Source organism: Corvus kubaryi, unplaced genomic scaffold (genome assembly GCF_017639235.1).
Source record: "Corvus kubaryi isolate FWS band 111438036 unplaced genomic scaffold, C.kubaryi_AGA036_p1.0 76, whole genome shotgun sequence".
Lineage (NCBI taxonomy): Eukaryota > Metazoa > Chordata > Aves > Passeriformes > Corvidae > Corvus > Corvus kubaryi.
Window position 1 is genome coordinate 2,941,366 of NW_024582063.1, and position 18,816 is coordinate 2,960,181.

The following is an 18,816-nucleotide window of genomic DNA, read 5'->3' on the forward strand; positions in this document are numbered from 1 at the left end:
GAATACTCTGTTTAGGAATTCTAGCACTTTTATGAACAGTAACTTGAAGTACTGAAATATTTACTGTCTCTCCCAGCTTTTTATATCTTATTTAAACAAAGCATTTTGAATGAGTTGAGGGAGAGGGATCAGTTCATCTTGACTTTTATTTCAAAAATGAAAAATCCTATTTTTGGGGGTAGAGGAGTAGCTTGTTCCTTTTTTTTATGGGAGGTTTTTTTACAATAGAAATTCTAAAGGCACACTTGATTGCCTTTGTTTTAGAGTTTTTTGAGTACAAGAGTGTTTGGAGAAAAGTCTAAGAATTTTTTTTTTCTGTATTGCTGAGGAATATTTGACCTGGGTTCCATTTAAGTTAGGTGCAACACAATGTTTGCAAATGTACTCAGGGCTTTCAAGTAGGACCTGAAGCTCTCATTTTAGTGCCCCTAGCTTGTTGGTTTATTAAACAAAAATCTCAGGCTTTGTGCTGAACATGGCTTCCATTATGGTGTTAATTCACAAGCTGTCCCTGGTCTCTGTCATTCCTGTCACATGGAATCCATGGAGCAGACAGGATCTGATCTACTGCTGGAGAAGGATCTCTGCAGTGACATTGAAGGCATAAGTCAGCTCGATGGCACTGGGGATGTTTCTTCCAAGGAACAAATACCACATACAAAAGATAAAGAAGAGAATGAATTCATTGGTTTTATTGATTCAGAGGATCTAAGAGTTCTGGATGATGAGGAAGACTATGATGAAGAATGTGACAGTTCTTCAAACATGGAGTCCAGCTGCAGTGATGGGGACAATGAAGACCTCCAAATAGATATAGTTGAGGAGGTAATTTACTTTTAAGCCTTTAGAAGCACATAACAACATTAGATCTCTCCTGGCTGTTGAATTGTTGGACCTAGAACACTTCCTGGTTAGTTTAATGCAGAGCATGGACAGTGAAGTTACAAACGTCTGGAGATGGGAGATACTGCAGGGAAATTACTCCAAAGCTCATTATGAGGAGTGTGGACAAATGAAAGAACTGTTGGAAAGTAATTTGTTTATTGGATGAATTAATGATCAGAATTAAAGTTTTATTGTAAAATCCTGGCCTTAGTGGAATGGAGTTCCACTTTTTACTTATTATTTAAAGATTTAAATTTAAATAAGATTTATTTAAATAAGATCAGGATACAAATCTAGGTTTTCTTTCCTTCTGAAGGACCACAGGGAATTAGACAGAGATGTGATACAAGAACCCTGTTCTCTGTCTAATCCCCTGTGTTTCCTAGGTTTTCCTTTTTCTTAAAGATATGCAATTTTGTATCCTATGGGTTTGTTCACAAGAGAATCAACTCATAGCGTTTGGACTTCATATAAATAAATACAAGTTGATCAGTATTTCATTTACTGGGATCTGCTTTATCAGTTAGCAGTCTTACTTTTTTTGACCTGTGTTTTTGTTTAGGGTGTTTTGGGTTTTGAGAATGCAAACTCATAACTAAAAGGTACTTGTAAATGAGGTTGGTGCAATGTGGTCTTCACAGCCTCTAGATCTTGATTTTTGCAATGGTAACTTTATTGTTCTGGGTGTGTTTAATTCCAAGTACATTCAGTGCCATTCTGAAAGAGTGTATAAAACAGAATTTTAATCTCTAGGACCCCTTAAACTCTGGTGATGATGTCAGTGAACAGGACATTGCAGACTTGTTTGACACCGATAATGTGATCGTTTGTCAGTATGAAAAGGTACAGTAATATACTTTGTTCTTTAATCATACTAAATCTTTTCAGCAAATCTGTGCTGGCTCTACTGTCAGTGCCTTTTAAAGAAACTCTAATGCTGTAATAGAGCCTTTAAATGATATGTTTAGCTGACAATAGTCTGAAGACTTTCCTGCTGTTTTCTGAAAAGAGGATAATCATAATGGCCTATTAAAGGAAAAGGGAACAAGAAGTCTTGCAAAATTATGTTTTGTAAAGGTGCAAAAGTTTGTCTATTTCCTTAACTCTTAAGTAAGATCAACATCTCCATGGATGTATGTAGGCATGTCCAACCATGAATTAAGGCTTTTAAAATTGATAACAGAAAGAGGAGTGTTTGTACTTTCTTTTACTTTATTTTTTTGTCTTTGAAGTGCTTAGTGAGAGATTTTGATACCAGAATTTTGTTGTGTCTGAAAAACAAAGTAGTTGTTAAGTGCCATTTTGTCCTCCTTCATTTTAGTGTTTAAAATTCAACTCATTTTGAACTCCTGAAGATCAAATTAAGTCCTTTTAGCAATGGTATGGTTTTGGATGCTTATATGTCATAATTTAAAAGATTAAAAAAGTGCATATTTTATTTTAAAGCAAATATGGAAAAACATGGCTGTAGTTTGTTTAAGACTGTGCCTTGATTTTTTTTTTTAAATATTCTTTCAAAAGTGACTAGTGATAACTTTTTGTGTCTAACTAGGCCTGCCTTAATGGTTGCCTGTGGTTCAGGAAACAGGTGCTAAGAAAATTGTCTTTATTAGCCTGTGAAAGATGAGTGTTCCTGAAACCAGTTATTTTGGGAAGTTATAGGGATATGTGTAGAAAATGCCTCTGAAATGAAGCCATTGGTGTCTGTATTGTATAGAAAGGTACCCCAAGTTTTGAAGCTTCAGAACTCAGATGTTACAGATGCTATAGGTAGTGCATGCTGTTATCTAGAGCAAGTTTTGCCTGAAATAAGCTGAAAAATTGCTTGAAAATCTGAAAGAAACTACTAGGAAGGTCAGCATTGGACATGTCTTGTAGGAAATTTAGTATCCGATGTAATTAGAAATTGATAGTTACAGAGGCTGCAGAAAGATGTTGGTAACTTTCCCCTTTCCAATACAGATTTAATAAAACATGTAGGCCCCATAGAAAGTACGTAAAAACAGTTATCTCTTAAATTACCTTTAAGACAATATTGCTGGTAAAATTGCTGTCCTGTTTCATTCCTTTCTAGGACTGAAAATAGACTGATGCTGAAAATACAAGGAGTTTTCTAGAGATATTTAAAATTCCTCCTTTTAGTATCAAACAAAATTTTCAGCAGTATGGATCTTTTTGCAGGCCTTTAAAAAGAAACAGGATATGCAAATTCTTCTGCTTTTAAGACAAGTTTTTATGCTTTCAGCCTGTTCCTCACACTTCTAGGCATGCAACATTGCTTTGCCATGTGAAAAGGAAAACATTGCATTTCAGATAAGCTACACTGGTTTGCAAGGTGTGCTGTGTTTTGGGATTGCCCCATTACTGTTGTCTTGTCCTGCTGGTGTTGAGCTGTATAGATAACAATTTTTGGGGGGGAAAGTTGTGGGAGAGGAGAGTGGGACAGGATGGGATAAGATTCAGGAGGTTTCTGTCTTGAGAGGGCAGGGAGTTCTTTATAAACAATTGAAATATACTGCTTTCATTGAATATTTTGGACTGTAAGGATTTTAAAATCAAAACCAGGTGTGTAAAACAGGTTGTGCTGAAGTCTTAATTTTTTTTTTATGTTTAAGAAAAATGGTGTAATGTATATTTGTGGTGGCGTTGATTTTGATTATTATTTTTCATCAGATACATCGAACTAAGAACAAATGGAAGTTCTACTTAAAAGATGGAGTGATGTCCATTGGGGGTAAAGACCATGTGTTTTCAAAAGCCACTGGAGATGCAGAGTGGTGAAACCTCACTCCTGTATGTCCTTGAAGACTGTGGCATTATTTCCTTATAAGACTTCTGTGAAACAACTGGACTTTCTATTGTTGTTTCAGAAAAAAATCTCCCAAAAAACCCCCAAAACAACAAAGCTGTGGCAAAAAATACGCAAAATCGGTGTTGTTAATTTGTGTTGTTAATCTGTTTAGTTTGCAAATGAACAATATAACAACTGTATTGTTAGCTCCTCAGCTGTCTTTGCTGTTTTTTTCTGATTATTTCATTATTTTTCCAACCAAGAAACATCATTGGAATGAATAGCTTTAAAGCTTGAAATGTTGTGTCTGTTTGTAATTCAAGACAGTAAAGAAATAGTTAGTAATTAATAAAGAAATACTTAGTGATTATAATTAAATAAATTTTAGTTCTGTTGGTTTTCTTTCCAATTCTTAAAATCTGAAGTATGACTTGAAATATAAATTTACAGTGTTGTGTAATTCTTTTCAAAGACTGTTGAGCTAAAAAAAAAAGCAATATCTGTGCAAGTCTGAAACCTGTGGCTGTTTCAGCTGCACAGTTCTCTCTTTTTTTGGTTGCTTTGTGTTTTTTTTTGACTTCAGTTTAAAGACATGCACTCCAGATGCAAGTAAGGGAAATGCCTGGGAAAGATCCTGGAGCTCTCAATATATGAGAATTATTATTGTTTATTCTATAGTAGCTGTGTCTACTGAGATGCAATGAGTAGTGCGATGTAACATTAAAATGTGATTTATTTTCACTGTCAATGCAAAGTCATTTAAGTTTGCTACTGTACATTTCTGCTTTGTTCTAGGACTACAGACCAGTAAGCTGTGAATGATACAAATTGTGCATAATAATAAAAGTGTCATCTCATTTACATTCCTAGCACAGAGTTGTTTTTGTGTTCCCTCAATATAAACTTTGCTTAGAGAAACGTGTACAAGCCATGTATGTGGCAGTAGCTCACCCTGCCATGAGAACTGCATTCCTTCCAGCCCTCAGCATCAAGTTTTTATTAGGTCTTCTAGAAACAGAGGTCCAAAAGAAGCTTTGGGCCCTTGTCCTTCAGAGCTGCAACTTTTCCCTGGCTGGTTCCTGTTCCTTGTAGGGCAATTTGGACAACTCCATGCTAAAGCTGCAGCCAGGCTGCCTCAGAACAGGATAATCCTGCTGGAAGGGCAGTGCTACACTAAGGCACCCCTCCCTCCTGGCTGCTGCTCCCCTGTCTGTTGGAATGAAACACTGTGAGGCATTTTGGTTATCTCTAATCCCTGAGAGGAGGCAGAGGCTGGGAGAAGGGAACGAAAAGAAAGGGAAGAGTTGGAGAGAATGAATATATGGAAGAATTGAGGGGAAAAACCCCAGCCCTTGTTCATAATGGTACAAACCCTTGTGCTAATGGCGTAAGGCAGGAAGTAGGTTTTGAACAATTATTGAGTTTATTGCGTGCTTTTTTTGATGTATCTGCTACTCTCCAGTATCAAAGACGGGACACTGAACTAGAGCACTTGAACCAAATGTGCCATTTCTTTTGTCTTTTATAGATGTTGCTGCTGGAATGTGAAGAATTGTGTATTCATAGACAGTTAAAATATTCCAGTGTATGATTTCTTTTCCCCCATTCAGATGACTTGTAGCTGCACTGATGTTACACTTCAGACCCATAAATGCACAAGAAATGCAGCTCTTACCACATGATAGATGTTTTTAGATTTCAATAGTCTCTCACAGGCTCTGGGGTGCTCATGCTCTGTACATTATGAACTGTGGGACCATTTCCAATGTCAGGAAAGACTGGAAGCAGAGGTAGTGTGGCACAGGAATCCATGGGACAGGACTAGATATGAGCCATTCACTAAACACCACACAGGCTCTGAGTGGTGCTTCTGAATTTGATCTGTTTTTCCTGGTCACTGTAAAATAAAGAAGCTAAAGAGCACTTCATTTTTAGCTAGTTTTAAAAATAACATTAGTAATGAATTACAGCTTTGAACAAGACATTTACAACTAAATACACCTGAAGTCAGGAATTTTTATACTGAAAAAAAGTTTCTTATTAAAATGTAAGCTCTAGTCTGTAACTTGAGCAGTAACCAGTGCTTTTGATCTGAATAGTTTGTGAATTAATGTTTTTGATCGCTGGTACTTACAGTTTAGCAAACATATTGCTGCAGATGTGACAGGGTGAGGTATGTAATACCAGTTATGGCCATCAAAGATATTTCCGTAAATGGCTGTCTAAAACCTTACACCAGAAAGAAAGTAAACTAAAAATAATGAGATAGAATAACAAGTGTAACTAGTATGAGAAGCTCTGGCATGAATCTGTATCTCTTTTCAAAGTGTTGCTTTTACTTATTTGCTTACTTTTGTGCGTAGAAAAATTTTAAGTATATAAATTACACTTGCTGTTTTGTCAGGGGTGGTTTTTTTTTTTTTCCCTTAAAACTGGAATTTTGTAAATGGTGGATTTCACTCATCTTACAGCAGGTACAAAAAGAAAAATGCCCACAGCGATCTGTTGCTGCTCAGTGCTGTTCCCTCTGCAGCCCTGTAGGGTAGGTGCTATCAGCTGTTGCTAATTCGAACTCATTTCCCTTCCTTGGTGTTTCCCACCCATGTTATGGGGTAGGGAGGGTGTGCTGGCAAGCTCTTGTCCTGTTGGAATATAATGCAAGTACGTCAGTTATTGCCCACTTAAGATATTGTGCTGTCATGTCCTAAATCTTGTGCAGGACTCTTCCATGGGATGTCAGAAGAATGAGTCTCAAAAATCAATTTTGAGACAGGTGACAGAAAAGATTTAGGCCCAGTAGCTATTTTTTTTACACCAGTGCCTATGGTTTGTATTATAGTTAAATACCCTCATAGTCCTATTTCACCACTGGCTAAGCTCAGGAGCTGGTGTGTTTAAAGAGGTGCATCCTATGGGATTTATACTGATTGCTAAACCATAGAGTTTTAAGAGTCTCCTCTGCTCTCAATCCTGCTTCATTCCCCACCTGTGGGAACTGCTTGTGAGCACAGCTGTGCTTACATCCGGAGCTTTTGTACTGATTGAAATCATGGCATTAAGCTGAAGGTAAGAGTAGGTCAGAGATGTTATTTCTAATTATCACAATTATGAACTAATGATAGACCAGTCACTAGTACAAAGAATTGCTTTCCTTAATGTGAAGCAAATTTAGCTTGCAGTGCAGTGTTTTGGCAACAAGAGGAGTGCTTTGGAACTCAGTTGCTGTCACAGACTTGAAAGCAAAGGACTCAGCTGAAAAGGAGAATATAAAAGGTTTAAAGTGATTGCAATAGTACTATTTTCTTATGGTAGAGTATCAAACTCTGCACTTACTTAAATTACCAATGCAGTTACAAATCTAGACCAGGCATTTAGCATGATCACTTAGCATTAGGCAATGAACAGTGAAAGAAAAGAGAGATTTTAATGGGGAAACATTGTCACAAATAGGTAAGTACTGTGCTACTCTGCTCCATCACCTGGGAATAGAGTTGGACTGTGAGTGCTGAAGAAGCTCTAGTGCATTCCTGAATGCCACTGGCACTGGTGATGTCAGAGAACTGACAGGTGAAAATCATTCCTCAGACTGTCCCAGGAGGGAAAACAAAGCAGCACTTCCTTGCCTGTGCAGGAAGCAGCTCTCCAGTTTACCTGATTTGTGTGTGCATATGTGATACCCTAAATAGAGTCCTGTGTGCAGCAGAGGGGGTTTTGCATCTCTTGTGTTTTCCAGATCACACGTGGCTGTGTATGGGTTAATAATTTAAGTAAACTACCCACCAGCTCAGACTGAGATCTAATGTAAACTGCAAAATTGCCAGTAACAAAGGTTCAATAGATCAACTTTCCTCCTTGGGGGACATCTTTACAGCCTATCACTTGAACACTCTTTAACTGTGTGTAGGTGGCTGTGTAATTGGAAGTTTCTGTGGATGAAATGAAGGCATCTAGTTTAGTGCCTCTTTCTTTAAACCAACAATGCCAGCATAGCTGATAGGAATGAAAAAAGAAGCCATGAAAGGTAGCAAACCGGCTTTAAATACTCCAAGGAAGCAGATCTTGAGAAAAAGAAGCCAGGCTGCAATCACTGCAGTAGCTGTTAACTTCAAGAGCAACTTGACTATTCCTGGACTCTTCTGGTTCTCCATAAAGAAAAGTTTTGCCTAATAGCCACCTTCCACACCTATCCTTACAAAGGAAGAGAAGGGAAAACACCACCTCGAACGTCAGAAGAGTTATGCTGCATAAGAATTACTTACTGGCATTTTTATTTATGAACTGTTCAAGATATTATAAAACAATCCCTAGTCACTAAGATAATCTCCACTGGCCGTGCAAAGTGCTGCATCTCTTAGCGCTCTGAGTTAATTTTCCTTGTGAGATGTCTTGCCCCGTAGTGCAGGATATGGCTTCTCTAAGGCTGACAAGAGCAGGAATGCTTGGGAGGCCTTGCTGGGGGCTGTGGCTGCGCCACCGTTCTTGCAGTTGGAGTTATAAGCAGAGAAATAGTTCATTCTGTAGAGCTCTGCTTGGCTCTTGCAGCAACCAAGCTTGCTCATCAGCAGAAAGAAATCCCTCCGAAATGCTTTGGTGAAAATTGCGTAGAGAAAGGGGTTTGCACAAGAGTTGACAGGGTAAAATAAAACCAGCAGGATCTTGGAGTTGGTGACTGTGATGAGAGGAACTTTGAAGGCAGCGGATATGGCAAAAAAGGAGATGGGGGCCATGCAGGTGAAATCCGTGAAGATCAGTATTGCCATTCTCTTGGCGACCTTGGTGTCTTTATTGGCAGCTACCAGCTCTGGGTTCTGCACGGCGATGTAAATCTTGATGTAGCAAGCACAAATGACAATGAAGGCGACAACATTCAGCACCAAGATCAGCAGAATGTAGGCTTGGGACAGGCCTGTTTCGATATCCATGGGCAAACAGATGCTGACCTTCATGTAGCTGCTGACCCCGAAGAGAGGCAGCACGGCTATCCCGATGGAGAAGAGCCAGCCCCCGAGCATGATGGGCACGGCGTGGCGCAGCCGCAGCTTGCGGTCCAGCTGCATGGCGTAGGTGATGGTGTGCCAGCGCTCCAGGGTGATCACCGTCAGCGTGTACACCGACAGCTCACTGGCAAACACCGTGAAGAACCCGGCGGTGCTGCAGCCGCTGCCCGTCTGCCAGTCTATGGCGTGGTTGTAGTACTGCCCGCTGGTCTGGGCGTCCACGGAGGCGATGAGCAGGAGGTACAGTCCCATGCAAAAGTCGGCGAAGGAGAGGTTGCACATGAGAAAGCGAGGGACGGTGAGCTTGTAGTGGCTGGTCAGGAGAACGAGGAGCACGGTGAAATTGCCGGCGATGGCGAGGATGTTTATAAACCAGATCAGCACTCTGAGGAAGCTGTATCCCAGGATGTCTTCGCAGGGATTAAAGGCATCTGGTTCTGGAGTGCACGTGACGACTTTAGGCTGACAAAAGTCATACTCGAAGTCAAAGCTGTCCGTTTCGCTGTCATCAAAAATGGTCGAGTAGCTGTAGGGAGAACTTTCTTCATCTGTCACAAACGGGTGCGTGTTCTTCTCCGCTGACCACAGCGATGTGTTGTTGGAGTCATCTCTGTAACCATGAAAAAACCAACCCCCCCAACAGGAGTGAATTATTTGTTACATGCTACTCGCATTCTTCTGCAAAAGACAACAGATAACAGTTGTTTTAAAACAGTGACTTCCTCCATGTGTTTCTACAGGGTGTTTACAAATAACAAAGCCCTGTAAGGATGCTTTGTGTTTGGGAAGCAGCCTTGGAGAGCAGCAGGGGTCACAATCCCATCCACAGAAATACTCTCTTATACAACCTGATTATTTGGAAGTACTTTATTGTGACTGCTTTGTGAGGGAGCCATCGTTCTCATGCTGCTGGTTGGCTGCAGTCCAAGCAATAGTAAGACTTGAGCTGATGGATTACAGCTTTGATGCACAGAGGTTTCGCAGGCAGTTGTAGAAGCCATACTGAAATAACCTAAGGGTTTTAACTCTGCACCTTTGCTCCCCTTAGGAAAGGCACTTAGCAAATGAATTCCTGAGACTATGTATGGCTTGGGAGGTGCTGAAGAATTTGATGCTCACAGTATTGTAAGGTAAGGAGTAGGAGTGCATGGTTAACTAAGTAAAGTTGATAGCTAGGAATTTATTAAATTTAGGCTGGACCCAATGCCTAATAAAAAATGTTGTAGGTTTTTAAGATAGACTTCTATAATCTCTAGGTCATCAAGAGTGTGGTGATATGTCTACCAAAGAAGGAATGTTTTAAAAGCAAATACTGTCTTTCCTGGCACTTCCCTACCATAACAGGTGCCTATTTTCCAACTTCCCAATCATCCTGACTGTGAACGTTTGGTGGGCAAACACTCAGTCTGCAGTGTGAGATCTGGAAAGCATCTCTATTAAGGACAGCTCTTGAGAAAACTGGTTGCTTTAGGATAATTTAAACACATGCTTAAGCTTCCACATCTACTGAAGCATGCCCATGAAATGATATTTCTGGAGCAGGGTCTTAACTGGCAAATGAAACTGAGCTGCTTTTCAGTTATTCCTGTGGGGCAAATAACTTCCCAAACTTGTTATCCTAACTCTCCTCTCTGTATATGAAAAACTGCCCAATGTCTTACATTTACTTGCAAACTGGAAGAGTAGGAAATACATTTGAGTCTATTTACTAATGAAAATGGTTGTGATTTTCTGAGAGGCTGTGAAAATGTGCTGCTATGTGCTGCTATGTGCAAGCTGGATTTCTGGTGTTTTTTTTTTTTTTTTTTTTTTTAACCAATGAAAACTCAGGACTTTCAGATGATTTCTGCTGTGGTTCTGCAGCCATTAAGCCCATGAACCTTACTTTCATTTGCTTATTATAATGACTGCTAAGAGAATTGCTGAGATTGGGATTTGCCAAAGCAAAAAGCTTCAGGAGCCAATAGGCTGGGCAGACTATTTAATGCACAGCAGGAGTGCAACAGATGCTAATCCAAAACAAGCAGACAGATAAAACCAAATGGCAAGTGTAGGAGGCCTCACCAACCAGCAAACAAGATAATGTCCAAGGAAGTAATCATCTCAATGAATCAATCACATTTCAGCTGTATTTTGCCACTGGAATTTTATGACAATAACCTTGTTTCTTCTAGACTTTACAATGCTTTGACGCCATGTCAGGGCTGCTAACAAGTCTCAAGGTCTGCCAGTTAGCTGTAGAGGGATGAAGAATAGCAAATCCTTAAACTTCTCCCTTAAAAGCTGGATTAGAGCCTGTGCCATCCAGCACAGCCAACACAACAGTTTTGATATTAGCCTTTCTCACTGTCACATTGAACACTGTCAAGCAAACAATATGATGATATGGAAAGACTTGTTTAGACGGAATAAACCACTGGCATGGGATCATCATACTTCTAGCTCAGGGACTCCGTTCTGCCATGGAAAACTAATGATATGCAGAGTTCTAATTACCCTTTCTATAGGTAAAAAAAAAAATTATTAACAATGGCAGCTCTTCTTTGAATCACACCAACAACTGCAATTATTTCAGGGAATGGAAAGTCTCCATGCAGGCCACTAACTTCTGTAAATATTTAATCATTGGTTTGAAGTCCTTTCAGAATTCCGAAGACAAACTGGAGTGAGTATAGCTCATGAAATCATGAGGGTTTTTTTTTCCCTTTCCTTTTGAACATCCAAATCTTCGTTTAATGATAGTAAAATTACCACTTGTGCAACTTGTAGGGGTGACTGAATTGGCAGGCAAAGACCTGCTTAGTGAAAAAACATGTGAACAGCAGAAAGGGGAGGAGGTCTATATTTGCTACTTCCATCATCTCTATGCAGAGAGGTACTTACAGCATTTTGTTAGTTGGTTTCCTCATGGTGCTTTCACACTCCTTGGAGAAGTTGTCAAAAATGGAAAGCAACAAGTTCTGTCTGCAAGAAGGATGAGAAGGAAGTTAACTTTCAGGCTGGATTTTGGCCAAAGCCCTGGCTTCTCCGCAAGTGATCTTCACAGCCATATAAGGTAAGGTGGTTTCATGGCTGCACAAACGTTCCTGTAGACATCAGGAAGTGGGAAGAAGAAGGCTTCAAATACTGTGAAAATAGGCAGGACCTCAAGGGGTGTGTAAGGATGGTCTTTCAACTTGGTTACTGTGTAGGATGTATTTTTTTTTTATAGTGAAATAACTTGAACTGGAATTAAAAGGTGTGTTTTGAAATATTGTATTGAAGTGGGCCAGATTCTCCAGCAGGATGAATGGAAGCAGGCTGGCTTTTGGAGAAGTTCCTGCTAACAGCTGCTGGGAAACTGGCCTGATACAGCATCACTGAGTGCATCAGGTTGGAAGGGACTGTGATGGGGCATCTGGTCCAACCTCCCTGTGTCATCCTAGAACACAATACAGACAGTTCTGGAATATGTCCAGTGAGGGAGACTCCACACGCTCTCTGTGCAACCTGTTGCAGTGCTTGGTTACCTGCACAGAAGGAAGTTCCTCCTCATATTCAGATGGAACTTCCTATGCCTCAGTTCCTGCCTATTGCCTCTTGTTCCATTGATTGGAACCACTGAGCAGAGCCTGGCTCCATCCTCTGACCCCTCCCTGCAGACACCGACAGCCATTGATGAGGTTCCCTCTCTGTGTCTCTCCTCGAGGCTGAATGAACAGGCCCAGCTCCCTCAGCCTTTCCTCATCAGAGAGATGCTCCCAGCCCTTGATCATCTTCATAGCCCTCCACTGGACGTGCTCCAGGAGCTCCATGTCTCTCTTGCCCTCAGGATCCCAGAACTGGACACAGCACTCCAGACGTGCCTCACCAGGGCTGAGCAGAGGGGCAGGATCCCCTCCCTTGACCTTCAGGCAATGCTCTTCCTAATGCACCCCAGGACACCATTGGCCTTCTTGGCCACAAAGACACACTGCTGGCTCAGGGACAGCTTGTTGTCCACCAGGACCCCCAGGTCCTCTGCAGAGCTGCTTTCCAGCAGCTCAGCCTCAAGCCCCTACTGGTGACCCTATTTAAAAACTGTCTGGGATCTGGAGGTAGACTTTGCATGCTTGAAGTAAAGCAGTTTGAACAGTACAAGTTGAGAGATGACATATTTGGCAACATCTCTAGTTTTGAGGCTTTGAAAGTAGCAGCCAGGTGCTCTACCAGTATGAACGGAAATGGCTTTCTCTCACCTCATTGCTGATGCCTGTGGTAGGGGAGCAGTTGTTTCCTGATTTGCGTGGGATTTTCCCCCCAGCAATTTACTAAGAAAACAGTCACTTAATATAAGAAAGTGACTTACTAAGGCACCCCTGTTTTTATAGACCATGCTCATGTTGCAAAGCCAAGCACCCAAAAATTAATACAGTATCAGAAATGTAGTTGTCTTTATCAGGATGAATACTTTTTATTTTCTCTCCCAGAAATGCTCCTGCGTTTAATACACTCAGAGATGTGATCTGTGACTGAATCAGTTCTGTAGCAATGGAAACCCTTTACAGGAGATTCTTTCTCTTCTTGCAGAATCAAGAACCCCTTAGTAAAATGGGGTAAGCAGAGAAAGAATAGCACCAGCCTTAATTTTACCCTGAAGAACTGGAATTTGTTCCTGCTTTTCCAAGACAGTCTTGAAGTGAAGGCATGGGAGTGACACCGACCAGGCCTCTCACAACTGCCTGCTCAGCACACCTTTTCTGTGGCCTTCATTTGAGTCAGGTAAGAAGTGAGGCACCTTCATGGCTCAAACTAAACTCCTTTGGGGTTGCTTTGGCTGCCTAAAGCCCGCTAAGGGTTGGTTTCTTTGAAACATAAATGCTGAAGAATAAGCTCCAATTTTCTGGGATTAAATACCCCAAGTTAGCGGATGCAAAGCTCTCCCTGTGCCACGGTTTCCACTTGTGGGGAGAACAATACTGTCTGTTATCTGAAATAGCTGGAACTAAACTGAGTAACCTCTTCCTGTAGGCTTGGGGCAGGCCCTAATTTTGGTGGGTAATTGAAAGATTGACCTTTCTACTATGTCATCATATTCACCTGAATTGATTAAGCTACATAACTAAAGACTACAGGGGTTTCTATTTTTTTTTTTTTATATTTTAAATTAGGGCAGCACGCTATTGATAAAGATCTGTCTTCTGTGTGCCAGCAGGCTTTTAATTGAGATACCAAAAAAATATAAGCTTTAAGCAAACTTAGAATAATGTTTCTGATGGCAGATCCAGGGCACAGAATGGGATCCATTTCTGCTCTAAAATAAATGGACATGATTTTCCTGGCTTTAGCAGAGATTTGCTGTTTCCTGCAAGGCCTTGCAATACACCAGAGCTTCCCTGTAACTGGAATAAAAATAATCAAACCTTGTGAGCTGAATAAAGCAGAATTGCCATTTTGGCGCTTCTGAAGCACCGCAGTACAATAATGGGCTATTTGGACTTACTTTTCTGTCCTTAGGTTTCGAAAAGCACAGCAGTGGCTGGGATATGTTAGGACAGCTTCCAGAAGACTGCTGAATTTATCCAGTGGTGGCAGCCTCTTTAAAGAGTAAGATGACATTGCATTTAAGACCTGAATGGCCTCAAGCCCATAACTAGGCAGGGACTCCAGCGCTGTCGAAGAAATATCCCTGTGAAACAAAGAGAGCATTCACTTTTCTTTTCATCCCTATAAAAATACAACCAAAGCATGACGGTAGGTAACAGCAGCTGTTTTTTCACAAAGGTTTAGATCTACAAAGTCACTTCAGCACCTGATGCCCAGCTCAGAGACATGGTCTGTGAAAATACAGAGCGGTGGGGTAAGAGCATCCCTTTGGCTCAGCAGCTCCAGCAAGGCAAGGAGCTCCCTTTGTCCTGGGGAAACTCAAACCCACCACTCCAGGGGCTGTGTCCTGACCTTATTGTTTGAAATCCAGGCATGGAGTGAGGGATGCCTCTAAGATAGAGGCAGGGAGAGAAGAAGGTGGACAAAGGTGACTCTCCAGCCAGCTAACAGGTAGGACACCCTCCTGGCTCTCTGCTTGCCTCTGAAGTGCTGTTCTAGGTGCTTTAATTAAATGGCTATTAAATAAAACCCCCAAAGAATCTGTCATTCTTGCCAACACAAACATAAGCAGTTTGACTTAGAGTAACTTCAGAGGGGCTGTTTGTGTGAAGGAAGTCCATCAGTGTGACTAAAGAGTCAGGACATTTAACAAAGGAAAAAAAGGCCCACAATTCTGAAAGTGATATCAGTAATGCCATATACCACAAAGCACCAATAAAAGGCACAAAAAAGGCATGTGCAGCACAGACTGCTATTTACAGAACCACACTGTGTTTTATTGCATGGAGTTACAGCCAGGGCAGCCCTCCAGTAAGTCCTTGATTAATAAATCATGAGGATGATAATAACAAGTTTTATTCAGCATGAGCTTACAGCGTGCAATCAGCTGGTTCAATTTTATAAACAAATCGTAAACCAATATATATATTGCCAAAACATATCCATCCTACCAAAGGACAAGTTAGTTTGCAATGTCAGAGTATAAAACACAGGAACAGGATCAGGAGGATCTGACACAAATAAAGCAAAGGCCAAAATATCTAAGAGGTGGAGATCAATGCCAACACTAGAACTGGCTGATACGTGTTTGCCAGGGTGCAAACTTCTTTCACCCTGTAATTTCATGGCATCTTGTTGACATGTTTCCACTTTATGCACAGAGGGTAAGAGATCAACTCTCCTTCCAGACTCAAAGCCTGTGTTTGCTGTGGTGACACAGCTCTGGTGGCACTGTGCAGTTCCCACAGGACACTCAGGTAATGGAGGTGTGGATACTTACAAGACATCTGGCCCTGTGGCCCCTCTCAGGGCATCATTGTGTATCCGCCTGAGGTTCTTGTTGTCCTTCAGGATTCTGTGGAACCAAAAATGAACTCTCTGTATGTCTGTATTTTAAAAATCACTTTTTTGGTTTCTTCTTCACACCTGTTTCAATTCTTTCTCTCACCACAGCAGTGGTTGTTGCACTGCCTGGCTGGGGACAGCTTGTAATTCCCACGTGACCTTTACTTCCTCTGATGCCATCAGATCATTATCATCTACACTTAAAAGTGCTAAATTCCATATTTTTCTGACTTAAACCAGGAACAACAAGGCTGGTTCTTTCACTACAGTAGCAAACATACATTTTGCCTAACCAAGAGATTAGTCCCCCAGCGTGTGAGAGGGATTTAAAACCTATTGATGTTTCCAGACATAAACTATAGATTCCCGAGTCTGGGCTACTGTTTCAAGTTTTACACTAGTTTATGAAATTTTGTTAAGAATTATGAGCTTTTCTCACAAAAGCTTTACTATTTTAATAGATATTGTTTCAGGAAAAACAGTAAGACCTGTAGGATTAACGACTGAGTCACAATGACACTGAAAGATGCAGTTTGGGAAATACAAGACACAGGCAGTTAAGCTGAAGGAAGAGCCTCTGACTATATTTAAATTCTTATTTACTGTTTAATTTACTGAGGAGGGATAGCATACTCACAATTGATTCAGCTTTGTCCCGTTGAAGGCATGGCTGTGGATATCTTCAAATCCATTTTTATACAACTTGCTGGAGATTAAACAAACATGAGGGAAAAAGATTTGGAAAAGGCGAGATTACATTACGTACTACAAGTTTCAAACCTTGGTGCTGCTTATAAAGAATGAAGGTAACTATAGCTCTTAAATTAAGAAAGATGCAGTTTAAATTCTCTAAGCTCCTTCCTGTTTAGCTGCTGAAGAGAACTTTTGCTGAGGTACAGATCCTCCCCCTGCTGAGGGGCTCGCCTGTGCCTACCTGGGGCTGAGATCTAGGTAGGCACAGGCTGGACACTAGTCCAGCTAAGCTCCTGGCACACAGACAACAACCTGGAGGCAGAAGACCAGGATTTTGTGGTGTCAGCAGGTGCAGATGGAAGACTGCAAGGCCTAGAGATGTGTCAGGTGGAAAGCAACCGTAAAGCCTGGAGGGAGCTGCCGGATTGCAGATCCTCTATGGACAGACAAATCTTCTAAGAGACAGCCTTGCAGAGAGGCAAGGCTGAGTTGTGCATCATCCAGCAGTCAGTGAGTTAGCAGCTTCTCCAAGGCGCTGCTGCCAGGCTTGGTTTGTGCTGTGGGATCCCTGCTGTTTCCTGCGCTGCACACGTCACTTGAAGCCACCTTGGGTCCTGATTCCCCACCCTGGGGACAGACACCTAAAGGCTGGGCTCTGCTACACCTCGGGTCCAGCTCTTTTCCTTCTTTAGGAGATGTAAAGATGGGTCTATTAATACCCATTTGTGGTATTAAGTTCATGTATCCAATAGAAATTCAATATAGTCACCTGTATATATTATTTTTTCTTTAATATTACTAATAGAAAACTTGGCACAGTTTGTGAATTAAACAGCATTTCTGTTGCTTTTCCACTTGCTTTTGGGATAGCACAAACTGGCCCTATAGAACATGCTCCCAGGTGCTTAAGTGTGGGGAGCACCTGACTCCATTTGATAGATGGTATCTACCTCAGCACAATGCTGAAATTAGTGATAGCTTTAAAAACCATGACAACATGTAGGATTAATTTTCCAATCCACCAGAAACATTAACTGTTGGAAAGGCTAAATGAGATACTTTGCAGTGCAAAGTATGACTGCAGGGTGACTTTACACCTCCATAGATGACTTATGTTTCACCAGACCATGCTGTAACAAGAGGAATTACTTCAGCTAATTACAGCTAACCACATGGGGTGGTGTTAACACATAACTCTACAATTAGGAAGCTGCTGATAAGATACTTCTTTTCTTCTTGTGGTGAGCTCCCTATCACAAAAGGATGGGAGAAAAATGACTGTTGGCTGTTGCCTGACTTAGACTCCCTCCCATTTAATACACTTTAAGGTTACAGTAAAGACTTTAAGCACCTTTCTCCATCTCTTTTATGTTCATTTTCTTGCACCATTAGCAGAATCATAATTTTGCTGAAGTTATTTTGAGAACTTGTTGGGAGGAAAGAGGCTCATAAGATGAAATGATGCACTAATCCAAGCAATTGCTCTTCTTTAGCATCGTGTAGGAGCAGCATTCAGTCACATTTATGCCCAGTTCCTCTCTTGCTTCCAGAAGGTATTGGCCAATACGTAAAATCTGTGTTAAAATTACTGCCATGCTGGCACATCAGCCTGATGAAGATTCCATCAGTTGCAGTCCTTGACCCTGTGCACAGCTCCTTTGCAGGTGCAAATATTCATGGGATTTAGGGCAGGGCTCCCATTGGATATGTACTGGAGCCTGGCCCCCAAAGGCTGGCTTCACTGGGCTCCCCTGGGGTTTGTGGCTACCACACCAAGTGGGTGGCCTGCTGCTGCCCTCTTGGCTCAGAGGGTCCTTCCTTGGGACACCCAGATTTCATCCGCATCCTGCCAAGAGGCTCAGCTTGTGATTTTTCCTCTTTCAGCTCTACTTTGTGGAAGCTTTTGTGAAGACAAGTGAGCTGTGAAATCCATAGTACTGGCAGAGGACATCTCACCTTGGCTTCCTGTTGCTTTCTGTGTTCCTCAGGTGGGGCATCTCACAGCATCAAACCCACCCACCTCACAGGGGGCTGAAGCAATGAATGCATTGTTGGCTAAAAGGAAAGTCTTGGGTGTGGAGACTTAGAGGGATCTTATGGGAACATAAACTGAAGCAAAATAAAGAAGCAGCGTCCATAGTTTGTACCAATTTCCTCTCTCTCTCCATCCCATCCCTCCTCAGAGGGACCCTGTGCAGCTGAAGCTCAGCTCCCTCAGACTGGTCCCTGCAAGCACTGTTTCAAGAAAATGCATCCCTGAGGTAAGAACAGAGACTTTGGCCTGCAGCACAGCTTTTGTAGTTTTTATCCTGATGATGGTATTTTTAAAAATAACATTGCATGGAAGATGAAGATTTAGATCCCTTGTCCCATTTTCTTTCCTAAGTGAAGTTATCTTTTGGAAAAAACTCTGCTTTTCACCTTAAAGAATATTCCTATGTTTCTTAGGCATTTCAACTCACAATACATATATATACTTTTTGGGGCTTAATGTCAAGATTTTCATGAAGTCAACCCACTTTCCTCAAGCGGAAGTGTTAT

At 41.4% G+C, this 18,816-nt stretch overlaps 2 protein-coding genes across 2 annotated transcripts in view; one reads left to right on the forward strand and one right to left on the reverse strand.

Annotated features, from left to right (window-relative positions):
* The window catches only part of STON1 (stonin 1), a 42,497-nt gene extending 38,591 nt beyond the window's left edge, over nucleotides 1-3,906 (forward strand). Inside the window, exons 9-11 of the mRNA XM_042051498.1 lie at nucleotides 553-825; nucleotides 1,639-1,728; nucleotides 3,559-3,906. Of these exons, the coding sequence (XP_041907432.1) occupies nucleotides 553-825; nucleotides 1,639-1,728; nucleotides 3,559-3,666 (471 nt within the window). The 3' untranslated portion in view covers nucleotides 3,667-3,906. The remainder of the gene's footprint in view (nucleotides 1-552; nucleotides 826-1,638; nucleotides 1,729-3,558) is intronic.
* LHCGR (luteinizing hormone/choriogonadotropin receptor) overlaps nucleotides 2,595-18,816 on the reverse strand; it is a 29,310-nt gene continuing 13,088 nt past the window's right edge. The window contains exons 7-11 of the mRNA XM_042051499.1: nucleotides 16,220-16,288; nucleotides 15,518-15,592; nucleotides 14,135-14,320; nucleotides 11,557-11,637; nucleotides 2,595-9,283 (exon numbers count right to left, since the gene is read on the reverse strand). Of these exons, the coding sequence (XP_041907433.1) occupies nucleotides 8,041-9,283; nucleotides 11,557-11,637; nucleotides 14,135-14,320; nucleotides 15,518-15,592; nucleotides 16,220-16,288 (1,654 nt within the window). The 3' untranslated portion in view covers nucleotides 2,595-8,040. The remainder of the gene's footprint in view (nucleotides 9,284-11,556; nucleotides 11,638-14,134; nucleotides 14,321-15,517; nucleotides 15,593-16,219; nucleotides 16,289-18,816) is intronic.